Raw genomic sequence first — 26149 nt, forward strand, 5'->3', positions numbered from 1 at the left:
CGTGACTTAACCGTAACACATTACCCTTTTAGGTTGCTATTACAGCAGCACAATGCAAAAGAGTAAGGGAATCAGTCCTGAATTCCTTATGGTCTGGAAGACAACATGTAAGAGTATCATCAGAAACATACACACAAGCTTTCAGGTTAAATGCCATTGAATTAAACAGCTTGTGGACAAAGTGCTAGCTTGGAAATCAAAGAATCTATGCTCTTTAACCATCACTCATTAAAGACTGGGTCAAATCACTTTACCACTCAGTGCTTCTGTTTCCTCAGCAGTAAAACTGGGATAGCTCTACCAATATCCATTTTAATAATTTTGACACTTGGTGATTAATGGTTTCCCTAAAAGACACTGCTTTTTTCCCCATTTTATAGTGTTGCTTTTTGAGGTTTATCAGTATAGATTATAGAATACTGATTTAGAACTATTCTATTTAAAAGTCAGTGCAAACCTGTAAATGCAAAATGGAAACATTAAAAACTAATGAATGCTGTCTTACTTTACATGCAGTGCTTCTCAAGAGTGTTTAAACTTTCCTTTTAAAAAAACTCAGATGCAACAGAACTACATGATTCCCTGCAATTTGCTTGGTGTTACTCCCATAGATACTGGTTAATAAGAGAGATTTTCTTAGTTTCACAAGTCCCTGGAAGCCCAAATTCACTTCAGGTAAAGCCTATGCTACCTATTATACATGATGGAATCAATATGAATGCCATTTTACCTGAAAAGGGCAGAAAAAATTACTTACAATGGAGCTTTTACGATTATAAGAACAGTAGTTGGGCTAACAGTCCAACCTTCTTTATGCAAAACCAATTTTTAATACAATTCTTTGCTCATTATCATAAAAAGCAAATATATGCTCTTTTTCAAACATTTTATTTTATTTTAATGAAGAATAAAACCTGGGGGGAAATGCAGTCAGGCTGTGTGGAGGTGGAAAGTACAACATCCATCTGGATAACCACATTCAACTCAGAAGAGCTGCTCTAGATTTACACTAGTGTCCAGAGTATTAAGAGAGGTAAAGGACAAAAAAAAAAAAAAAAGCACGATATGTTTTGATCACATTGGAAGTGGCAAGCATACAAAACAAGAATAGCTACAGCAAAACCTGATGAATCTCCTGGGTTACCCAGGGTAAAGGAAGCGAGCAAGCAAGAACATTAAAAAACTTAATTGTTTCTTTGATTCAGCTTTTGATCCTATTAAAGATGAGGATATCAGAAATAGGTTCAGAAACCAGTAGCTAATGTCCTAATTACGAGTAGATTTAGATGACATTACATCATGTTTTGGAAGAAGCCATAGGAATGAAGCAGAATGAGTAAACCCCCCCCCAAAAAAACAACAAACCACCCTGCATGGACAATAACACATACTTTTAAAAGCCACTTGAGATATTCTGGGAAATTACAACCCAGTAAATCTTACACTGGCACCCTGCAAACTTCTTTAAATTAAAATAAGAAATATAATAATAAAAAATTTACTCTAATCATTGTTCCCTAAAAAATAACAGTCATTCCTCCCAATAACTTCATGTGATACTGATCTCCTGGTACTTCTTGGCCTTCTAAAAGGTCATGAGACTACAATTTCCACGGTTGTCAAAAGGCTGCAGATAGTTTCCTTAACCATAAAACAATGCAGAAACTGAAGTAACAGAGAATAAAATACCTCCATTAATTAAAAATTACAGTAGGAAAAGAAAAGGGTATGATTAACTGTCAACAAACTGAAAAATAGAATTCTAACAGACTTCAAAAACTCCCAGTAGGACCTTCAAGAAATTGAAAAGCATTTTAAAAATGAATGAGAGAGAGAGGAGCAGTCCCGTTTCAACAGTGATTTTGACATTCTGAAGACAGTGACACCAAAAGCAATGGCACTTAGGCTGAGGTCACAATACTCAAGTGTACGTCTGATAAAGTTTGCTATATTTCGTAATCTGTTAAAGATCTAGAGTTACACATGTGACAAAGTCTTTGGTTTAGCAAGTTTAGTGAGGAACTTGAAACAGACCTAATAAACTTGGTCAAAGAGCAAGATGACGGCCACATGCAAAGTGGAAAAACTCAACATGATTTCCACTAGAAGAAAAAATAAGTATAGTTGCTTACGTACATCGGGAAAATCTAAACTTAGAGCAGGAATTCTAGGAAGAGCTCTGTGAACCCCTGTAACTAACTGTATACAGATTGTTGATGAATGCAACTGTTGCAATAGAAAAGCCCCATGAGAGATCTTATATGCTTAAGAGCTTGAATCTGACATGAAGTTTCACAGCTCAATTTCTCTTTAAAAGATAACTTTACAAGATTCTGTTGATAAAAATACCCTGCCTAACATTCCAGAATCATGTCTGAATAATAACTGCAGTAAGCAGTTACAACAAAGCTCCAAGGCATACACACTGTGATTATACAACCATACATTGACTAGAGCTAAAAAAAAAAAAAAAAAAGACAGCATTGTTTCCATGGACAGTATAAACATATTCACTTAAACAACACTTGGTAGTGTTGTAGCTGGTTGATGAATAAGTTATTTTCTAAATATGCATTTAAGAAAATGTGTAAGTGAGAACTGAAAGGTTTTCCTTTTTTTTTTTTTTAAATGAAAGATACTTGCATGAGTCTGCTCCTCCCAAAAGGTTCTGCTGATTCTTCAAACAGCTTGAAAATACTTAGTATCAAATTCTCAAACTATCTAGTTTAGGTAGGCTTTTATTGGTATCATCCAAGATACTTAATTATTTCACAAGCAGCAATATGGGCAGATTAAACTTGATCTTCTATGTCTTTGATACCAGGCTTAACTTCATTCATAATAGCCATTCATAGCTCCACGACATACTGACAGACTTTGCCTCTTTCCCTTACAATTATTGCTGGAACTACAGACAATATTAGTTCTTTCTACTCCCTACCAAGAAAGAAGAGAAAGAAAAAATATTTAATTGAAACTTGGACTCTAAAGATATTTCTAGCAAGCAGGATGATAACTAATTATAGCTTTAATTAGAAACATAAAGCTGCTAATTAAAAGGCAAATGAACTGATGGTTTTAATAGGTTTGGCTGTTTCTAATCCAGGTTTTATTTGAAAGATACTTTATATAATCTATTTTTTCTGAAATTTAGCTGATTTTACATAAAAATTCAGTATTTGCACACATGTTTTAAAATACATTTAAATACATTTAGATCAATAAGTTACATTTCCTACTTTAGTGCAAAATCAACTCTAGTTCTTACAGAATTTACTATATGATCACACTGAAGTGTTAAAGGAATGTTAAAGTCTGCACATTAAAGCCAAGAATTCAAAAAGACTGCAAGAGTTAAATTTGCACGTACAACCTTGATTCCCTGTTCCATTGTGTATTAATTACAGTCATGATGCCAACATCATACCAGAGTCCAGAAGTGCAATATATTCACCCTGGGCTGGAGCTCTAAACCACAAGGTAATGCCTTTCATTGCCTGTCCTCTGTCGAAGCACAGACCTTGTAAAACTAAGAGCTGATGATAACACAGATAAAGTTTTAAATATGGGGAATATCAGAAGCAAGGACAGATAACATATCCTTACTTAAGTACTGATAATTTACCATTGCACACTCTGAGATCTGTTTATAGACTTCAATATCATGAACCTCATCTAATTGTGTTTGAAGACAAAGCAGCAACCATTAGGCACCAGTGGAAGTCTTGTTTCTGGATAGCAAAGCTGACACCAAGCACATAGATTGTGAACATGCTTTCTGACAGTCTTCATTCACAAGTTTCACCTATCCTGTTAGAAACTGCACGACATTATCAGAACTGCTGGAAGAGGGAGGGCTTTTATGATTTCTCAGTTGCCAGCTTTCAGGATCCTATTCTAAACTAGGGAAGTAGAAGGCATCTTTAAACTATTCAGTAGCAATGGAATCAGTGGCAGCAGTTTTGGTAGCTTTTCCCCTCATGAATAAATTTAGCTGTACCTGATATCCATCTAGGAACGGCAGAAAAACCTTCAGTGCCCCTCCTAAGTTTCAAACCTGCTAGGGAAATCAGGGCAGACACTTCGATTCCTCTGTTTTGGGAGCAGGCAACTGACTAGACTGTTTCAGGAAACCACCGAATTTTTCTCTTTTTCTCCTCGTGATGTAACATCAGTCTCACAGGACAGAAGATGGGAAACAAACAAAGATTGCAGCAGTTCAAAGAGGCTGCGTTTCATTCTTTCACCCTCATTTCATCTAAGTGGAATGTCTGTGCTTCTTCCTTTTTCTACAGCACACAGCATGGCAAAGCAGACAAGGACCCTGAAACAGCTCTTGCTCATAAGGACCAGAAGCACAAGGTTGGTGAAGAATCCCGACAGTAGCAGAAGCAAAGCTGGAGAGGTGTGGGGACAGAAGTGATACAGAACTAACTGAAAATGAATGCTTTGAACATGCAGACCTACATGTACCATACTTTTATTAACTCTGTTTCAGAGTTTCATTGGTTAGGGTAGGAACTCAGAAGAAAAATATTTACTTTTAATATAATGCCTCTTAGTATCTTTCTGCGAAGCCCTAAAATGACTACAACTAGCTAAAATAGGCAAGGTACAACATTCTACCTGCCCACTCAGAATTAAATTAACTAATGGATTTGAATTCAGGAGATAATTGTTCCTCTAAACAAAACTAGTAAGGATTCTTAATGTTCTTCTGTCCTCTTTTGTAGCATAGGTTGTAGCTTACTTCTAGAAATATGTAGCATATAGTGTTACTTATATGCCTTTAAAAATAATTTAAATGTTTTTTAAACAACTGAAAAATGTCTGAAGTCCTTAAGTTGTTCAGCAGCCCTGAAAATTACACTGTTTTCTTATTGCAGATACTGATTTCCCTATGATTTAATTTACTCCTAAAGGAAACTGATAAAGCTTTTCTGTAGTAAAAAATATCAGCCTAATGAAGTGATTCTTCTACTTTCAAGTACAAAAGAATGATTTCTCAATTAAAACTGAAGGAACCTATAAAATGAATCAGTTTTTCATTGAAATTCCCTTTCATTTGACAGTTGCAATGCTAGGAACTCTAACCTACAAACTTGAGGAGCACAGGTGAAGACATTCTTAGGGATGATCCTCACAGGAGAATTCCCTTCTCTTGTTTCAGGAAAGGCTGGAGTTTGTTTTCTTTTTAGCTGGGACATCCTACTTGAGGAACTTGGCAGCTTGAAAAGCTTTTGGTCCTGATGATGGTTTTCATTTAGGTGAGCTACCTTTAAAATAATTTTACGTCCATTTTTATATGAAATTTTATTTTAGTTGACATATGTGTTCAGGAATGGCTATTAATTCACTTTATACAAGCCACACACATCAAAATGCACAGAATAATTCACAGATGTTTGTAACGGTGCTCATCACCGTTGTGAATGTATTTAAGGATTTCCCTTTTCTATAGATTTGGAAAATACAATTCTGGTGTTCTTAATCTTAAAAGAATTTTACAACTTTGCATTACATTTTATAAGATTTCTGGTAGATGCTTTTCCATTTTACAGATACGAGCAGCAGGAACCAAGTTGAAGGCTCTGTTTATTAAGGGCCAAAGGACTTGAAAAGGCAAGTCTCAGGCTTTGCTAAAGATGAAAACTTTTATCTTCAAAAACTCTGTTTAGCCAATTCTATGTCTGCAGGTGTCTGTCTCTATCCATCAGACACCTTCTTGTATGAATGAAAAGGTGTACTTACAAAGCATGCAAAAACTGCCCCATCAGTTCAGTTTTTCTGGCATCTAAAGATAATGAGGGAACAAAAATGAACAGTTACTCTGCTTAAAAAAAAAAGTGCTATGAACAGAATGTCCTGACCAGACCCTTCTTGGAACTACAGTAACTCAATTCTTTCAGTTCAGAAGGGCAGGACCTGGAGGCTTGGAGGAGAAGGTAAGACTAATTAAGAGAAATGGAACAAGAAATCATGGCTAGCAAGTTTTCACCTGGGATGGAGAGGTCTTAGGTTCCAGCCCCTACTATAATCTGTGTATTCTCTCTAGTGACCTCGTAATACAAAATAAATATATTCACTAATGACAAAAGCTATGGGCCCATACAGGCAGCTCTAAATCTAAAAGCTACTTTGAAATTACCAAATCGATCAGATACCATTTGATCTTCTAGTATAAACTGGTTTATGAAAACTCCTGTGAAACAAACACATGAAGCTATTACTAATTAGATATTCAATCTGTCTTGCCAAGTTAACATGATCTACAAAAATGAGAATAACTTTTGATGTTAGAATTATTGCACCTAATCACTGTTCAAAATAAAATTTATAAACACTCCTTGAGCACAGACTGGAGTGCAAGTCTCCTACCATGGTTGGGCTTGCTTTTCCTGCAAAGCAAAACACTATAAGCTGAAAAATAGCTTACAAGCATAGATGGTCTGGAGGTTTAACCCTGGCTGGATGCAAGGCACCCACCAAAGCTGCTCTATCACTCCCTTCCTCAGATGGGCAGGAGAGAGAAAATGTGACAAAAAGTCATGTGTCAACATAGGACGAGGGATCACTCACCAATTACTGTCATGGGCAAAACAGACTTGACTTGGGGAAATTAGTTTACTACCATTCAGATCAGAGTAGGATAATGAGAAATAAAATCAAAACTTAAAAACATACCCCCCCCCTCCCCTCCCTTCTTCCAGGGCTCAATGTCACTCCCAAATTCTCTACCTCCTCCCCCTGAGCAGCACAGGGGGACAGGGAATGGGGGTTGTGGTCAGTTCATCACATGTTGTCTCTGCTGCTCCTTCCTCCTCAGAGGAAGGATTCCTCACACTCTTCCCCTGCTCCAGCGTGGGTCCCCCACGAGCACAAACTGCTCCAGCGTGGGTCCCCTGCGGGGCCACAAGACCTGCCAGCAAACCTGCTCCAGCCTGGGCTCACAGGTCCTGCTTATGCCCTATTTACGTACTGGTGGTTAGGCTACTCTCCACAGTGGAATAAGACACAGGTAAACTCTCTGTCTTCTTATCTACCAGAAGCCTCTTGTGAATATACTACTGGGAAATAAATATTACTTTGCTTGCTTGATTTCATGAATGGCACCTAAACCCTTTTCATTCTAGCACTTACTTTAAAAATGGCCACATTCAAAGTTAAGTTTTAATTGAATTTTTATCTAAGAGACTACATTCTTGGGTTTCAAAATGATGCCCCTCTCATGAATTTGGCTAGTAAGATAAAATGAATTGGCATTAAAAGTATGTAAATCTACCGATTGGAGCATATAACGTCTGTGGAAGGAACATAGGACATTTCCCCTAACCAAATCACATGTTTTAAATCAAGTTCCTCAACAGTCAAAGTACTAATGTATTGTTAGCCACCCCTTAGCAATAAGAATTTAACATCAAGTGAAATCTCTCAAACTCTACAAATTAAGATTAATAAAACTGCTGTGAAAAAACACTCTTGTTATAATGTAATGGGAACCGGGGCAAACATCTACCCACATCTGAAATCAAGAAATTATTTGAACCTGTGAACTTACATGGTGCAAATAATAATAAAGAAAAAAAATTAAAGATAATTATTTTAAAAAACTATGTTAAGTTCTAATCATAGGCTTCCAAGAGACTATATAGTTGAGTAAAGTTATTCATGTGCATGCCTAATACATTAAATTACTAAAATGTTAGTATACATCTGCCACACAGTGATTCATCTCATAATAAAAGCACAATGCATTTGAAATTGACGTCTCAGATAAGACCACATAATTTAGCCAATCCTTATTTACTGAAGCAATTGAAATATGTAAATATAATGTCATAGCACTATCAATTTAGCATTGTAGAAAATAAAGCTAAATAACAAAACAGAAACTCAAACTCCTCTAAAAATCTTAGCATTTAAAATGCACCTGCTATAGTGCTTGAAAGTTAGCAGCCTACTAGGTGATCTGGGCTTTAGCTTTCTTGGAGCAATCACAAAAAAGTCCCAGAAATCAACCATAGTACAAAAGAATCAAATTCCGGTATTTCCTTCTTATGTTATCTGTGAGCATTTTTAGGGCTAATGTTGAATAGCAACACAAATATACACAGATACTTGCTAATAGTTATTTAGTAAAATGAAAATATCCCAGATACTGTTTATCAGGAAGCACAATTATTATCAATAATTAGAGAGAAGTTTGTGAAATACTGTTTCTGCTCAAGACAGCAGTTTTACAATGAAAGCACATTAAGACCACTAGATTTCCAGTCATCATTGTTTGAAAACTGTTCAAACAAACAGTACTGCAGAATTTTTGAGAAGTGTACTGCGCCTGGCTGGGATGGAGCTGATTTTCTCCATAGCAGCCTGTATGGTGGGGTGTTTTAGATATGACTAAAACAGTCTTAATAAAAACCCAAGAGTTTATTTTGCCCACCCTGCCACAGTGAGTGGGCTGGGGTATGCAAGAGTTTGGGAGGGGGACGCGGCCAGGACAGCCGACTCAAAGTGACCAAAGGGATATTCCCTGCCATATAACAGCATGCTCAGTATGATGCTCAGGGAAACCAGGAGGAAGCAGAGACATTTGCGGCTACAGCATTTGCCTTCCCAAGTGACTAACCGTGCAACATGCTGAGGCCTTGCTTTCCAGGAAGTGGGTGGACATCTGCATGCTGATGGGAATCGGTGAGTAAATTCCTTATTTTGCTTTGCTTACAGGCACAGCTTTGCTTCACTTATTAAACTGTCGCCATCTGAACTCACGAGTTTTCTCACTTTTGCTTTTCCAGTTCTTTCCTATGCCCTGCTGGGGGGAGTAAGTGAATGGCTATGTGCTGCTTAGCTGCTGGCTAGGTCAACCCACCACAAGAAACAATCAAGGAAAGACACCGTAATTGCAAAATCTGGGATGTAATACCTAATGCAGCATGCCTATAAAGAAAACATTCATAGAGTAAGAAGGACATAACATAAAAGAAGGGACCTCCTCTTTTATCAAAACCCAGCATCACTGAGAGCTGACTTGCCAAGTCCGCCTTGGCTTACAGTATTTTAGTACAATGTTAGCACAATGGCAGACAGGCAATTCTTTAAATGATGTGTACTTTGTTTATTATAGTTAGTCTTTAAAGTAGTTACTATGGATGGCTTTATTGTTGTAATCTTTGCATATCAATGCAAAATCAGCAGAGGCACCCAGGACGTTATTGTAACAACACAGAGCGTAATTCAGAAGCCTGGCACAGACATAATTTGCATTCCTTTACACTGTGGGGCTAGAGCAAAAATGTGAAATAAATTCTTCAGCATTAGAGCATGTGTCTTTTGCCATATGATTCCAGCTGCTGTGGCTATACACTCGCATCACCTTCTGCTGGTTAAGTCTTAGTCAGTGCTAACCACAAAGGGATGATGTAGTTGTCAAGCCACTCTCCATGATATTTTAAAAGTCATGGCAGTCAGGTGAGGTCCCTGGTGACTGGAAAAAGTGAAACATCGCACCCATTTTTGAAAAGGGTAGAAAGGAGGATCGTGGGAACTACCGACCTCTCAGCCTCACCTCTATGCACGGGAAGGTCCTGGAACAGATCCTCCTACAAGCTATGCTAAGGCACATGGAGGACAGGGAGGTGTTTCGAGACAGCCAGCATGGCTTCCCTGAGGGAAAGTCCTGCCTGACCAACCTAGTGGCCTTCTATGATGAAGTGACTACATCAATGGACAAGGGAAGAGCACGGATGTCATCTATTTGGACTTCTGTAAGGCCTCTGACATGGTCCCCCACCACATCCTTCTCTTCAAATTGGAGAGAGATGGATTCGATGGGTGGACTGTTTGGTGAATGAGGAATTGGTTGCAGGGTAGTGGTCAATGGCTCCATGTCCAGATGGAACCTGGTGATAAGTGGTGTCCCTCAGGGGTCCATATTGGGACCAGTATTGTTTAATATCTTCATCAGTGACATAGACAGCGGGATCAAGTGCACCCTCCCTGACACACCTGAGGGGTGGGATGCCATCCAAAGGAACCTGGACAAGCTCAAGAAGTGGGCATCTGTGAACCTCATGAGGTTCAATAAGGCCAAAGACAAGGCCCTGCACCTGGGTCGGAGCAACCCTCAGAATCAGTACTGGCTGGGGGATGAAGGAATTGAGAGCAGCCCTGCAGAGGAGGATTTGGGGGTACTAGTGGATGAAAAGCCGGACGCAAGCTGACGATGTGTGTGTGCAGCCCAGAAGGCCACCTACATCCTGGGCTGCATCAAAAGAAGTGTGGCCAGCAGGTCAAGGAAGGTGATTCTGCCTCTCGACTCCACTCTGGTGAGACCCCACCTGTAGCACTGCTTCCAGCTCTGGACCCCTGAGCACAGGAGAGAGATGGAGCTGTTGGAGTGGATCCAGAGAAGGCCACAAAAAGGCTCAGAGGGCTGGAGCCCCTCTCCTATGGGGACAGGCTGGGAGATTTGGGGTTGTTCAGCCTGGAGAAGAGAAGGCTCTGGGGCGACCTTATTATGGCCTTTCAATACATAACGGAGGCTTATAAAAAAAAAGAGGGGAACAACTTCTTAGCAGGGCCTGTTACAATAGGACAAGGGGAAATGGTTTTACACTAAAAGAGGGTAGATTTAGACTAGATATAAAAAAAATATTTTTTACAATGAGGGTGGTGAAACAGTGGAACAGGTTGTGCAGAGAGGTGGTAGATGTCCCATCCGTGGAAACACTGAAGGTCAGGTTGGATGGGGCTCTAAGCAACCTTACCTAGATGAAGATGTCCTTGCTCAATGCAGGGGGGTTAGATTCCACGGCCTTTAAAGGTCCTTTCCAACATAAATTTTTCTATGATTCACTTTGCCGAGAGAAAACTAGTAACTTTCTGCAAACTGCTGTTGGTTATCTTCCTATTTTTAATTATTTCTCCTCTGTCATAGTATCACTTCTGAGGTACCTAACCCATACAAAAAGACACTGAAGTTCCCAAAAACATCCAAAAAAAGATACAACTACCCATGCGCTTCTCAAATGAAGTCACTCTCCCAAGCTACTGAAGCTGACTTTCTGGTATTTCACACTGCAGGCATGCTTCCTGTCTGATTTTGTTTCAGAGTTTCTTCCATCACTTTAAGAGGTGACGGATAAATCTGGCACTTGTATATGACCCTGTGAAATATGATGACAATATTAGTTGTTTCCTACGTGGCCAGAGGATCATTCAAGCTGGTACAGTGGATCTTAATTGAAAATAGGTAGATAAAACTCACCATCTTGCATTATTCATGGCTCTTTCCAGAAGAAATCTCCAGATGCATTGGTTATGTCTACATTATAATGGGAGCAGAAGTCTGTGCTGAGACTTGTCACATTTTCATTTTACCTGTTTCAGGTGGTTTCATTCAAATTTGATATCTGGTTTGAACATTTGCTCAAGAGGGACTTACCCACAAACATTTGCTTACTTAGTTTCAGACTATCTAGGGAGCGCTATGCTGGCCTTCAGCGCCTCTCTCAGAGATGACTTTAGCACTTCACTGCCCATGCCACCACTGCTCAGTAAGGTCATTCTTATTTTTAGTTTTCTTGTTCCTGCTTGTACCATTTCTGAGTGGCACAATGGTAACTGCTTCCTGGCCTACCTCCCTAGTACAAGTCTGGACAATACACTCTGTGAGGTGCTTCAGAAGAAGAATGCAATTTAACCTTGCACCTGCAGATGCTATGCTGGAAGTATATTTTAATGCACCCATCCTCCTGGACCTCCTTTTTTTGTGGAAAAAGATGGGCAGAATGATTTTTTGGGAGTACTTGCCACCATGATTGCTTTATGTATGATTAATGGGAGGTTCTGGTCCCAGAAAACAAGTTTGGATTTGTGGGACAGCATTATCCTCTAGATGCGAAATGGTCAGCTGTTGATGCAAAACTTTCAGACGCAGAGCCCAGTTGCAAAGCCCCTGTGCTGTGAGCTAGTACCATGACTTCATCAGCCTTTCATGTAGCTTCAGAAGTCTATGCCTGTTTTCAAGAGCGTCAATCACCCTGTGGAGCCTGGCAGCTCCAACTCTTACTTTTTAGTCGGTACCTAGTTTGCAAAGAGTAAGTCCACCAGTGGTGACTGATTGCCTCAGATACCATTCTTCAAACTATCTTTCTTCAAATAGTAATAGCGGAGGACACCAAGAAAATCTTCCAAGCCTTTGATCTCTGTGGATTCTTGAACTATGAAGGAGAAAGCAAGTTCATGGAATCCATGTTTCCATCTGGTGCACAACCCAGGGTTGCTGTAACTACCTAAACCTCATGAACTATGACCTCACGCTATGCAAGCCTTGGAGGCCCACCAGTGTTAGACTTATAAGCATCTTAACAGGCTGCACCAGAAGGCACAATGTCTGTGCCTTACCTAACTGGCCTAAGAGCTGATGAAGACTAATGCTTTATTTACCATCAGGTACAGGATTTTTTAACACTGTTTGGGTGCTTGTCTACACCAGAATGATGTTGCACAATCTCTGTGCTCCTGGATCCTGAGAATATGCCTTGACAATGGCAGAGCCCATTTCTGCGTTGACTGAGGCCACATAGGCATGAAGTCAAAAGTGCTTGTCTGAGTGCAAGGGGCTATGTAACAGACTGGGAGTTGATGTTCCCAGTTCTCTCCCAGTCACAGGTGCCTCTGACCCTTGTAAAACCTCTGCAAGGACTCAGGGCAGCCTTTCCATTCAGAGAGGAACAGAAAGGGCTGGTTCTTTTTGAAGGACTACCTCCCACATTTTCCAAATTATCCAAGCACTAAGGATTGTACTCACGTACATGATTGAGGAGGTCAACGAACTTTCTGCGTGTCCAGAAGGGGATTGGGTGGGTTCACAGAAATGTGCTTAAGTGGTGATGACTTCTACATATAACTACATTTGCTCTCCCTTCACAACAACATTAAAAAGGAACAGGATCCCCACATTTCCGGGTCATTTCCCCCTCCCTGTGCTCCTTCTGGATAAGGAGATTGATGCTATGCTTTCATTTTTTTTTTGATGCCCCCTAAGACTCAGCTGTTTCAGCTATTCACTTTCTGGGAGCTCTTGATCCACAATCTCTTTCAGGCAAGCTTTCTCCCGTGATGCTCTTTTTTTGATTCTTTCTTCTGTAGTCATGTGTGGTTTTGAATGCTGTATCTGAAGCACTTGGGAAACATCTTGTATCCTAACTTGAACACTTTCCTTAGAAAAATATGTCATTCAGAAGCTGTTTTGCACAGATCAGGAGAAAGGTGGAGACTGAACGAATATTGCTTATTTGCTGCCACTAAGAAAAGACAAGTCAGGGCTGAGGAACAGAAATCTAAGAACCATAAGAACTGGAGTGAAACTAGGTCACAGTTAAGGAAAGAGGGACTGAGCTGGCCATGGATAAGGGAGAATAACCTCTTCAAGGAAATCTTTCCATCCCCCTCTCCTGAATGAGATCCTAGTTTCTGTTTTGTCTATATCCCCATTTTCCAGACCTCAGGAAAAAAACTATGCATTTGTCCTACACCTGTACCTAAGTTTTTGGTTGAAATAGTGTGCAACTATGTCTGTCCTAGCTCATACTGAACCACCAACATGTGGTTCATGTTCCTTGCTTCAGAAGATCCTCACAGACAGATCTCTTTGGTTCCAGAAATTTCCTAAGACCTTCTACATGGGTATTCCCAATACAGAGACATTCAGAGGCACTGTAGCTTTTCTACCTTACGATGGGCATCCAACTCTCCACAGCTCCCTTTTGTCCATGGCCTCCCTCCATAAACAACATATGTGCAAAAAGGCACCTAACTTTGAGAAGTTGTCAAGAATTTAAATGGAATAAATGCTTATAGCTAGACAGAAATAGGTCTCTCTTCACAACGCTGAAAGACTCCCAGTGTACGTAGGTACCTATGTACTCTGGGTTTGCCTTTTTAATAGATATGAGTTTTCCTAAGTTGTTTGGAGAAATACCAATTCTCTCTCCCATCAAGAGTATTTTGCCAGATAAAAGCAAAATAAGAAAGAGTCAAAATAAATAACTAAGTGCATAGTATGACTACAAATTTCTGTGTTTTAAGGATGCTTGCAAATTTAGGTCATGGATAGCTGTCTAAAAAAGATAATTAGCAGACTGGAAAGGAGGGCATGTTGATATGCATTCCTTCCTATGCATGACAACACTTCTGCTGATGACAAAGTTTTGAACAAAAAAGGTAGGGAAAGCTCTGAAGCTCACACAAAGTCTAATTAAGACACATCACTTCTTTGAAATGGTTGACTATCACCACTAGTCATCATTTCAATATCACAGAAGTTGTTTTTCTAATTAAACTCAATAAAATTCTTGCAACAAACATTCAGAAAGCATTTTTTTCAGACAGTTATCTATAAATGCAGTCATTCAGCTCAACTTAAAATGCTGCCAGATCCATCCACCTGTATACCACTTTTGTGCGCTCCTCCAAATATATGAAAATCTATTTTTTTCTTAGTAGGTTTGTTTCCAGATGTCAGATTCCATTTTTACCTCCTGGATAAATAGCAACCGAACATGACGGAAGCCCAGTACATTTAGATGTAACTGTATATTTAAACTGCATACTCAAAAAGCATGAAAGAGGCTTGGGAGACCAATGGACCTAAATTTATGCACATATGCAGAGACCTAATATGTATACATACATGAGTGCACACATAACCACATGCATCGTAATCTTGGTATAGATTTAAAATTCCCTAAATGCTGGTTCAGACAGATTTAATCATACAGGTAAATTTGATTATTGTTATACCTTTTATAACATTTTTTATTCTTGCAGATTGACAAATTAATTTCTATAATAACTTATTTAGGTTTCTATGCATATGAAAATACATAGACGTATTTGTTGGTTTACAGGTATTTCATAGTATTTTTTTATTCTTGTAGAGTGACAATAAACTTATTTCTGCACTAACTGATTTATTTATCTATGCAAATGAAAATACATATATGTATGTGTTGATTCCCAGAGGGATTTTTAAAAGAACTTATGTTAGGAATACTGACTCTCAGAGAGGTTTGTGTTCCTGAATCACTCAAATGCTCTGGAAAAATCCCAAATATATTCCACAATGAGATAAAGATGAAACGCATCAATGATTCTTCCAAGTCAAACAACAGAACTTTGGGTTTATGATCTTGTCTGTGCTTCCCCCATTCCATCTGCCCAATAAATCTCATAGAGTAAACAGCATGGAACACAGTTGGCTTATTTTAAGGATAAATCTACCGAAACCTTGCTTAGATTAAGAGACAGCAGTTCCAGGGAGAGTAAATCTGTCACACTTTATATTTAGATGTTATGCCATCCTTCTCACAGACCTCAACTCAAGTTATATTCTCTTCAAGTACATCCAGCCTGATATCCAACATTCTTTACCACACTTTCTTTAACTACTGTAAAATTCCATGCCTCCTCAGAACTCTGCAGGTGATGATTTCATTAGTGGTACTTGTTTTCTTTGCCTGATTTTTTTCTAGTGTGCACAAACACCCTCAAGTTTTACCTCCTGGTAATGAAGTCTCTCTGTGTACATCAGCTGCTGCTGTACATCCATGCTGTTCAACAGAGCTGTATCAGGTTTAGATTTCACCTTCCCCTGTACTTGGGATAGTAACTCTGGAATCAAATATATGATTATTGGCTGTTTCATAGAAAGAACTGGGATAATCTTATAGAACCATAGAACCATTTTAGGATGGAAAAGACCCCAAGATCATTGACTACAACCGTTAACCCAGCACTACCAAGTCTGCCACTAAACCATGTCCCTAAGCACCACATCTACACATTTTTTTAAATACATCCAGGGATGGTGACTCAACCACATCCCTGCGCAGCCTGTTCCAATGCTTGACAACGCCTTCAGTAAAGAAATTTTTCCTAATATCCAATCTAAACCTCCCCCAGCACAACTCGAGGCTGTTTCCTCTTGTCTTATTGCTTGTCACTTGGGAGAAGAGACTGATACTCACCTCGCTACAACCTCCCTTCAGGTAGTTGTAGAGAGCGGTAAGGTCTCCCCCAAGCCTCCTTGTCTCCAGGCTGAGCACCCCCAGTTCCCTCAGCTGGTCCTCGTTAGACTTTTTCTCTAGACCCTTCCTCAGCTTTGATGCCCTTTAGACATGCACCAGCACTTCAATGTCTTTCTTGTAGCGAGGGGCCCAAAACTGAACACAGGTAATTTGAGGTGCAGCCTGAGCAGTGCCGAATACGGGGGGATGGATCACTTTGGGAGTCCTGCTGGCCATAACATTTCTGATACAGGCCAGGGTGCTATTGGCCTTCTTGGCCATACTGAAGCCATGTTTTGTTTTTCACAAAAAGTACCTAGTAAAGTAAGTATTGCTGTACTGTATTTGACATTTAAAAATCACCCTTGCTATCAAAGTATTGGAAGAAACACATAAAACCGGCCAGAAAACTTATTCCAAATATAATCCTAAAGCAGAAACTCTCTTGAGCAGAGCCTGTAGAATTGTTGTGATTTGCAAATGGCTTTACATGAAGAAGATTTTTAAAAATATAAGCAAAGATAGGCTATCTTCCATACCACTCAAAATTGAAAGGTTATTTCTACATTTTGTAGCAAATTTCGTAGACAACTGCATTCTGCCATAGCTGGATTTCTGGGATTCATTTTCACATAGTAAGACAAGTCAATCTAATAACCTGCTCTCTACTGTCAAAATTTCTATTTTTCGTCTGTCTCCCTCTGTTCAGTCCCAACTATGCACTCCTACCAGTGTCCTTATGCATCTTCCTGACTAGCACCAGAGGTAAGCACCAGATAATTCAGTTCATTCATCCGGCAAAAAAAGTAACACAGCAAAGACGTAGTATTTTACCAGGCTAATGAATTGGATTGCTTACAGAAATATGTGATGAGCATCAGAGCCAGAGCAAAGGAAGTGTCAGGACCACGCAGCTAAGCTTAGGTATAAAAAGGCTACTATATTGTCGGGTAAGATTGGAATACAGCACACTGTTATGTCTATTAGAAAAGCCTTGCATGCGTTGTGGATGGTTTGCTTTTTTACTCAAGCGGGAAACAGTGAAAATGAAGATTTGCATGCCCCATAACCTGCATCCATGACAACATGAAGCCCGTAAGTCTAAAGAATATGTATTAATGACAACAACAGACAACACTAAATATGTCCAAAGACATATTACTAATTTAAACCTGTTTGATAATGGATAAGCTTTCATTGGTGTGGAGGCCATTCAGGACCCCGTAAGTTGTTTTCTTTGCACTAGATTTAAGACAAACTTTCTCCCATTTCTTAGTAAGCAAAAATGGTAATAGCTATAGAAGAGTCTCTTCCAGAATTTCTTACTGCAGCTGACCACCAAATAATCAGCAGCTCAGTACAAAAATATTTAGATGTTTTATTCTGTATGTTTGAAGTAGGTGACTGTACTGGCTAAGTAAATATTTGATGTGATAGAAGAAGTCCAAAGGAGTAGCTATAATGAATTTTAACAAGCATTTGTGTGATGAACAAATGACAACATAGAAATATGCGTCTGGAAATCTGAGAGAAAGATGCCACTTCTTCAGATCAGATACTGGAATAATCAGTGCTAACCACACTAATTTTAATCTGTCTATTCAGACTGAGAATGTGACAAACCCCTAGATGACTTCTTTTCCTCTAAAATGAGGAAGAGACTTAAGTCTGACCAAGTATCTTAATTTCTCACCCCCCTGTACGATGATACAGAACCTTCTCTGATAGTAACCAGAGACTGCACACTTTATCGTGTGCAATGTCAGAAGATTCTCCAGACTGGGACTAGAGAAGGATATGGAGATGATAAGAAAAGGAATTCAGTTTCATAGCTCCTCTTCATCTGAATGTGTTTGCCTGAAGCAAGGATAGTCCAGGTAGAGTGGTATCAAGCAATGATCTGAGCAATGATCAAAGGTATGGGAGGAGAGAACAGGCTTCAAATAGGAAAAAAGTCCTCAGAAGGGAAATAAAATTTGCTGTGTTTAGGGCAAAAGAAAAGAACAACCAGATGGCATAGCAATTGTTTCAAGAGCGGGTTTTTTGCCCTTTATTTGCAGGTTTTGTTAGCTTGTGTTGGTAATAGGAAGATACTCTTTCGTCAGTGATTTGCAGCGCATTCTGTGGGCCGGAGCATAGCTGCCCCTGTGAGGATCTGGTACCCAGCAGTCATCAGTGCAGGTAAAACCTACATGGCTGTTTGAAGTTCCTTAAGAATCCCACAGAGACTGCTAGGATCAGTAGAGCATAGCAACAGCAATTCCCATTGCTATAGAAGCTATAGCAGTTGCATCTAAAGCAGCTTGAAAAGAAATCTAGGAGACAAATTGACTGTCATACCAAAATGAATTTTCATTTATCTCTGTATTCTAATGGTGACTTATGAATAATATACTCTATTCCAGGCCAATTTAGCATAGTGAATTTCAGTACTGCTACTGGATCATTTGAAATGATCACCTGAAGGTGTGATGTTAAACATTAATTCACAACACAGAGGTACACATTTCATTTTCTTTGAAACAGCCTGTCCTTTGAGACATGTTAACTTGTGACCAATAGAAATACCAATACTTTGTGAATCTTCTAGAAAAACAGGGAAGCAACAGTACCATTATATGACATACTAGTCACAGGAAAACTTGTTCTACATCATCACATAAATACTAAACATAAATCCTGTCTTGCTATGCCTTTGTGTTGGCCAGTGCAACAGAGTCTGATCCAAACCAGGCCCTTTTGGTGCTTCCAATAAACAAACAACTAACTACTTGGGTGCATTTCTCTGATGGTAGCCCAATAGTGTGTCCTTTCACTCCATCCACAGTACTGTTTAGAAGCACCAGCCAAACACAACGTATGCGTGGAATGAATTATTTCTGTTACCCAACAGATTCACGGCAGAATGAAACTGTGTGGCTCTGTTAACAAGTATTTTTACAGAATACTTGGAAGACTCAGAGCCATTAAAATCAATACTTTCTCAGTTTGCTTTAAAAATTCCATTATGAATTGTATTTTCAGATGTAATACTCAACCCGTTACATCTTGACTTGAATATTATTGCCCGATTTCAACAATTACAAATGGTTGCCCCAAGACTGGATTAAATGAGTAGTGTTCTGTGCATGGTCCCAGGCCTTGTTTCATCGATAACTGCTCAGCCTTGTGTACAAATGCAAAGTTATTAGTCCACAACTAGGCTTTTTACATAATATGTTCTGTGAACTTTTGACAGCCAACTGGAGAAGCCTTAGTTAAAATGGATAAATAAGTAATTCTTTTTATGGCACCCTCTGTCTTCAAAGCACAGCTTCCATTAACTCAGTTCTCAATTAAGCAAACCAGGTGCTGTGTGCCTAAGCTGAGAAGCACTTATGTTATGAAACGACATCTCTTAAAAAAAAATAAATAAGCAAATTCCCTGGTAATCTTGTGTTCTTATTTGATTCAGATACTAGAACTGGTAGAAAATTTTCTGGGAATGATGTAGGGGTTTGCTAGCAAAACTGGAGAAGAGATAGCAAAGGGAAGGGTGCTTTGAAAAACATTCTTCTCCCTTCTTCCTCTCACCCTTTGGAATTAATTTCCATAGAAGATTATAGAGAGTTTTACAGAAGGTTAGGAATACAGCTAATTGTCCACTGCTTGTTCCATTCCTGTGCAGAGGAGATGCAGGTTTAACTTAATTCTACATGAACCTGTATTAATTCAGGCTCTGTACCTGCATTTTTCTCAAAGGAGGGATTTATAAAGGTATAGGATACCTAGCCAGAAACAGCACTGCTCCTACAAAAGCCAGGTTGCTGAGATGGAAAGAAGAGGTGGGCTCAGCAGTCAGCCTTCTGCAAGGTCGTCTTCTTACACCTACATTACCCATGGAATTCCCAATAGCCCCACTCACAGAAGAAAACAATGAAGTTTCCAAAGACAAGGATTTGGCCCTCTAACCTTGCCTACCTCCCAAAAGAAAAAAGCATGACTACTAGACTTGCACTTTTCCAGAAGTGCACAAATTCAAGAGGATTTTCCTCTTCAGAACTGAATAGAATTTATTCAATCTGCTTCATACAGGTAGATATTAAGAGCAGAACTACCAAAGCAAAGCTTGTTGCATAACTAGAGGTTTAGTTGAGTCTTGTGAGAAGTACCGGATCAGACAGAAAATGAGGCTTATGCAAATGTGACTATTCAGAACAAGAGTGCCCCAAAATGGAGGAAACAAAATTTTAGTCATGCTACATGAAGCACAGAGTGATTCTCCAGGAGGAGACTTTTCTTTTCTTTGTAACCTGCCTTTGGGTTCATTAGGTTTGTAGTTACCTTGGGAACAATGGTAGTAAAAGAACCAGAAAAGATTAGGCTGGTATTTTATACAGCACTGTCCCCTACTTGAAACCCAGAATTTATTTGCCTACAAAAAGGTTGTAAAAAATACTGGTTTATTCCTTTCATATCACATAACTTTTAAACCCTCCTGTAATATTCTTTCTTCTTTTTTTCCTTACTTTATAGGTATTTTCACTGAAATGGAATACACTGGAATTATGACAAACTAAGAAAATTACGCAGAGAAACATTTTGAATTATGTAACATTTAAATATTCTCAGACATTTGTTTTTAAATCAAAGTTTTCAAATTTTTTATTACATTCATATTGAATTTATTCCACGTAGACTTCTAACTTGAAATTCCTACTGTATAAAAAAAGAGCTGGCACTGATATACATTTATAATTAATGAAGAGAAACAGACACTTTCAGAGTGTTTACATTCTCCTCTAGGAGGAGATGAATTCTACCCTAAAATCACTTATTTCCCACCATTCACTTGGAAGAGTCTAAACAATAACTCATATATCGGTATCTAGTGTGAAGATGTCTACATTTGGCTAACTGCATTGCAGTAATGAATTTATTTACTGCTAGCACAACATGCACAACTTGCTCATTACCACTTTGTAGTCTACCTTTGCATACTGAAAAGCGTCTACTTCTCATGCTGGCAAACAACAATTAATACAGCTTTATATTAACCAATGTATGCCAAAACCATATGCCAAAAACTCAGTCAAATAATTTTCTCTGGACATCTGAAGGACCTAATGGTAATTCCTCAACAGCACACCCTTTCCTAGTCCATCTAGCAAAGCAAAATAAAGTAGAATATAACAACATGAAGCCTTACCTGAGTGCTTGCAGAAGATGATTCATACCAATGTATTACAAATACACAGAATAGTGTAAACTCTGAATGAGAAAGGATACATTCGTATGGCTCCTGTTCTTGTTCCAATCGCCAGAATTTTCTGAACTGGGTCAAAAGCTAAGGCAGTGGGTAGATAAGGAAAACCATGGCGAACCGTCTGAAACAGAACAAATGAGCAAAGTGACTGAACTGTAACCACAGGTAGCAGCATGTATGTCTTTATGTTACGTGTACAGGAAGAGAATCTGTATTTTGCTATATGTTGTAGTATTTGCAATACATTTCAAGAAATGTATTTTAAAAGATAAGAGTATTTTGAACATGAAGGTGAATTTCACTCGTCAATTTCTAGATGTGCTCTTTACTCTGTAATATTTTAAATGGTTTTGTTGCAACAAAGTAGATTGCCATAATATATGCCATATACTGCCGGTATATATTGCTTATATGGTATACTGAAAGATAATCTCAATATGTAAGACAGCTGAACTGTAAATTGAAAAAAAAGACACATAATATGCTTTTAAAACACTGTCACAAATAACCTCAGCCTCAACAGAACAGCTTCAGCGGAAAGAAATGGAACACGTCCAGGGGAAAAGATCCAATAAACCAATAAGCTGAATTGAGTCTACGTGGTAAAAATCCTTAATATCAATTTGAAAAACAAAGGTGCCAGAGAAGACGTTCTCAAAATGAGCAACTGAACCACTCACCCTTTCTCAATCTTTATTTATAATACTATGCTTTTAATTCTAATTTTTGTGGAGATACCTTGGGGAAAAAATGAACTGAGCATGACATAACACATCCCTGAGTTTGAAGACTGCTTCAAATAATACTTTGTTACCTTAACCTGACGGTTATGACCAATATGACCTGTCTGATTCTTATGAGGAAGAATTTGATGAGGGAGAACACTAATATAAGAAAAATATTGAAAACAACTAGACTATACAAAAACACACAAAAATGAACTGTCATTCATTTTGCGTGTGTGACTGCTTACAGAAAATTGGGTAACAAATAATTTCATTTAAATAAATGAGTTATTATTATATTACCATTATTATAATTAGTAATAATATTTAATACAATATTTAACTCTAAGATTCACTCTTTTTTTTAGAGTATGGTTGGGATTGGAGAGGAAGTACTTTGAACTGAACGAAATTTAGTTTTTAAGACATTTTCTCGTTCCTTGAAATTATCTTGTTCATGAACTGTCTGCTAGAGCACTCAGCAGTACCTAGGGAACATGATTCCTTAATTGCAGACCTGTTGAGTAAAAGGCAGCTGATGATCTATACAGCCGTATTACTCCAACTCTTCCATTACAGCTGGAAACACTTGAACTGATACAAGTAGTTTGGGAACAACCAAACATAGATTTTTTTCAGCAAATAACCACTCCCTTAAAAGAAATCTTACTTATATCTTAATTATTGCTGATAAGGAATGTCATCTAAAGAAATACCCAGTTATTAGTTTCTAGACAGCAAAAACCTCAGGAACACATGCTACTTCAGTAAGCTGTAGAAAGTAACTCACTTTTTATGTTAATGTAGACATTTATCAAAGATCTCCCCAACTCTGTTTCCACTTTGGTTTGCTTTGTGGGTTTTTTTTTAACCTTCTGATCTTCTTAAGTGGTAGGACTACTCAAATGTATTTTTTTTGGTATTCTGACATCTAAGCTGGAACTAGACTTAACATACTATAAAAATGGGTCTAACTCATGTCACAAAAACATCAGGAATTATGAATTGTAGTATTTTCTAGTGTGTTGAATGTTTGGCCTGACTGCATTACTAATTTTCTATTATATTTGAAATTACTTTATTCTTGTGACTACATGTTCCTCCTTATCTGAGAAAACATGTATTTCACAAATTATCTTTCTTCATTAGTATTTTTTAGAAATCTTCTTTGTAATAAAATTTTAATTTCTAGCAATTTAGTCACAGTAAGTTTTCCTGATATTTAGCTATGACGAGCTTTCAGTACTATTTTTTAGATCTAAGAATGCAAATATCAGTATTTTTAAAAACTTATTTGCATTCTTGCCTTTGTATTTAGCATCTCCTTTGTATTTTCAGTATTTCCACAATCTACAGTCAGACTTTTCATTTGGACATTTTAATTGGGTCCTGTTATTGAGACAGAACTATGTTTTAGAAGCACAGTAATACACACCTTTTCAGAATCATAGTTCAGTAATAATTCTTGAACTGTAGGATTAACTCAAAGGTATTACTTCTACTTTGCAGCAGTTTTCCAAATTTGAATGTTTACACTAATTCCAATTGGGAAGTTCTTCTGTATGCAAAATTCTGCCATTTGTAGAATAAATAAAAATAAAATAAAAATTGAAGTCTATTGAACATTCAAGTAAATAAAAATTTTCAAGCAAAATATTTATATTTATTAGGACTCTAAATAAAAGACAAGAACAGTTTGGAAGGCGAGCCAAGCTACACTGTATGCAGTTAAGACAGAAAAAGATACCTTTATAATTGAGATTTTGGCACAAATTAGAGAGCCTCAGAAGTGATTCTGAAGATCAAGCCTATTCAACAGAAGAACAGGGACAAGCTCTAACACTTCAGACCTCCAGACTCTTCTCAGGCTTGGTCCAACCACCCTCCTATTTCCAAGGACTGTGAGAAAAATTGACATAAAAAGCTAGCACTTGAAGTAGATTTTTCAATTACACGTTGAAAATGCTAGTGTGAGCATACTTTTAAGAATGAGCAATGATTCTAGAACTGTGCCTGGGCTTCCTTACAGCATTTACTAATACAGATGAAGAAGAGGGGAAGGTCACAAAATTACCTTGATTCTAGGGTGACAAAAAAAGAGTATGTTCTTACTTAATCTGAGTTGTGTCTAGTAAGAACAACATAGACCAAAACTATCAATGGTGAGCAGAAAACATAAAAGAAAGATCTTTTTTCCAAAATTAAACTAATCTCAATAGCAGGCAAAAGTAGAAAAAAGTATCCTAAAACATTGCCTGTGTTTGAAGAGATATAGGACCTACCTACTCTGAATGTGCTAAAAAAGGTGCCAAAAAAAAAGAAAAGGAGAGAAAAAGCAGACAGCAGATGGAGCCAGGACTGCTTTTCTCCACATTATCCAGCTTTCTTTTATGTCTCCTTTTTTTAGCATGCTGTCTCTAGAGGCAGTCTGTGCTCCCTAGGACATACACTTTATGTGCAATATGTGAAATAATTTATTTGAAACGAGAAATTTACAAATACAGCTACAATTGCAGCATAAATCCTTGTTGAGGTTTGTTATTCTCTTTTAAAATTTCTTTTAAATTTTTTAAGCAAATATTCTTATGGTGAATTGCACATATATCATTAAAGAAATCTTTACACAACCAATTTACCTAAATGAATATAGGAAGTTGATTATTTGGGCTCACTAGGATTCTACCAATGAACACTTTAATATGCTTTACAAAACATAACAACAATCTCTTTTTGTCTAAGATACAGTGATATATTTCATTAGCTGAAAAAAAACCCAGAACATTGCACTAGTAATAATATGCAATATCCAGTATAATTGTTCATATGTTGTATAATGAAAATTTCCAGTCTAAGAGTTTTTCTTAACTTTTGTTCTATGGTAGTTCGTATTAAGACTGCAAAGACACCATTTTTTAAAAGTGATTTTTATATCCTCTAAATAAGTCCAGAAAATAGAGGACTAAACTTCAAACTGCATCAATTAACTGACAGGGTTTAAAGTCAAAACTGTTCCTGGTAATTTGCATAAACTTAACATTTGTAACTTTTCTACTAATATTTTAGATACCCTGTTTTATGTAACATCTGACAGCAGAACTAATTCATGTAGGTAAATAATTTTTGAGGTGGTGTCTATTTGTTAAAATCAAACTACGTAGCCTAAGCCTGTGACTCAGGATGTAGAAACTACTTCCAAATTGCAACCAACGTGCCACATGCAAAAGTCTCACTGAAGCAAGTAATTGATTCGTTTATGGAACAGAGGATGAAGTATTGACTGAAACCTATAAAGCCTTTTACTCAGCTATGTAGGAAATCAAGAAATATCAATGATTACAGCTTTCACCAAGGTAGTGGTGAAAATGGGTGCTTATAAAGATGCATTATATCCCTATAAGACCATGACATCCCTCATTTTTAGGCTTCCCTGCCTGGAATCTTTGATTAGTAAGACTACTTTCTGCTCATGTAAGATGGAAAGAGCACAAGATATCAGTAGGCTTCCAACCTAAGAAAATGATGCAGAACAGATAAATTTTTTTATTAGTTAAATTTCCATTTTTCAAAGGAATATATTTTGACAAATTCCCAACTTTTCTAAAACTTTCCAAAATTTCAAACTCAAGCCATGGATTCCATTTAGCTCTCAACCTACATTAGGAACTAGGGCTTCTGAGCATGTCCACAGGATAGTCTAAAAACTATCTTTTTTTTTTTTCTTAAAGATACCCATATATAGTTCTTTTACTCTGTGTAAAGCTAGAAACAGTCACGTGGGAAAAACCATCTACAAAAGGCACTCTGGAACTATAGACTAGGAAGGCTGATTGCTGTCCCTAGCAAGATGGTAAAATAAAGATGAACTAAGCACTCGGGTGAAGATCACTGCAGAAGCCAGCAGAGTTTCTACAATGGGAAATCCCATCTGACAAGTTTCCTCTAATCCTATGAAACTGTCAGCATGCATGGAAATAAAGGGGATATGAATATATGTATGTTTTCCATGAGCCTTCCAATAACAGTCCACAGCAATGTCACTAAAGAAGCAAAGTTTTCATGGGAGTGAAGAAAAGGGGTTTTTTATGGACTGAAAGCTGGTCAGATAA

General features: G+C 37.9%; 1 protein-coding gene across 4 annotated transcripts in view; it reads right to left on the bottom strand.

Annotated features, from left to right (window-relative positions):
* STXBP5L (syntaxin binding protein 5L) overlaps positions 1-26149 on the bottom strand; it is a 203076-nt gene that overhangs the window by 163865 nt on the left and 13062 nt on the right. For all 4 annotated transcript variants that reach the window (XM_014286793.3, XM_027816931.2, XM_005433322.3 and 1 more), the window contains exon 2: positions 21342-21439. In XM_014286793.3, coding sequence (XP_014142268.1) covers positions 21342-21439 — 98 coding nt within the window. The remainder of the gene's footprint in view (positions 1-21341; positions 21440-26149) is intronic.

The sequence above is a fragment of the Falco cherrug genome, chromosome 5 (genome assembly GCF_023634085.1).
Source record: "Falco cherrug isolate bFalChe1 chromosome 5, bFalChe1.pri, whole genome shotgun sequence".
In the NCBI taxonomy this organism is placed as follows: Eukaryota; Metazoa; Chordata; class Aves; order Falconiformes; family Falconidae; genus Falco; species Falco cherrug.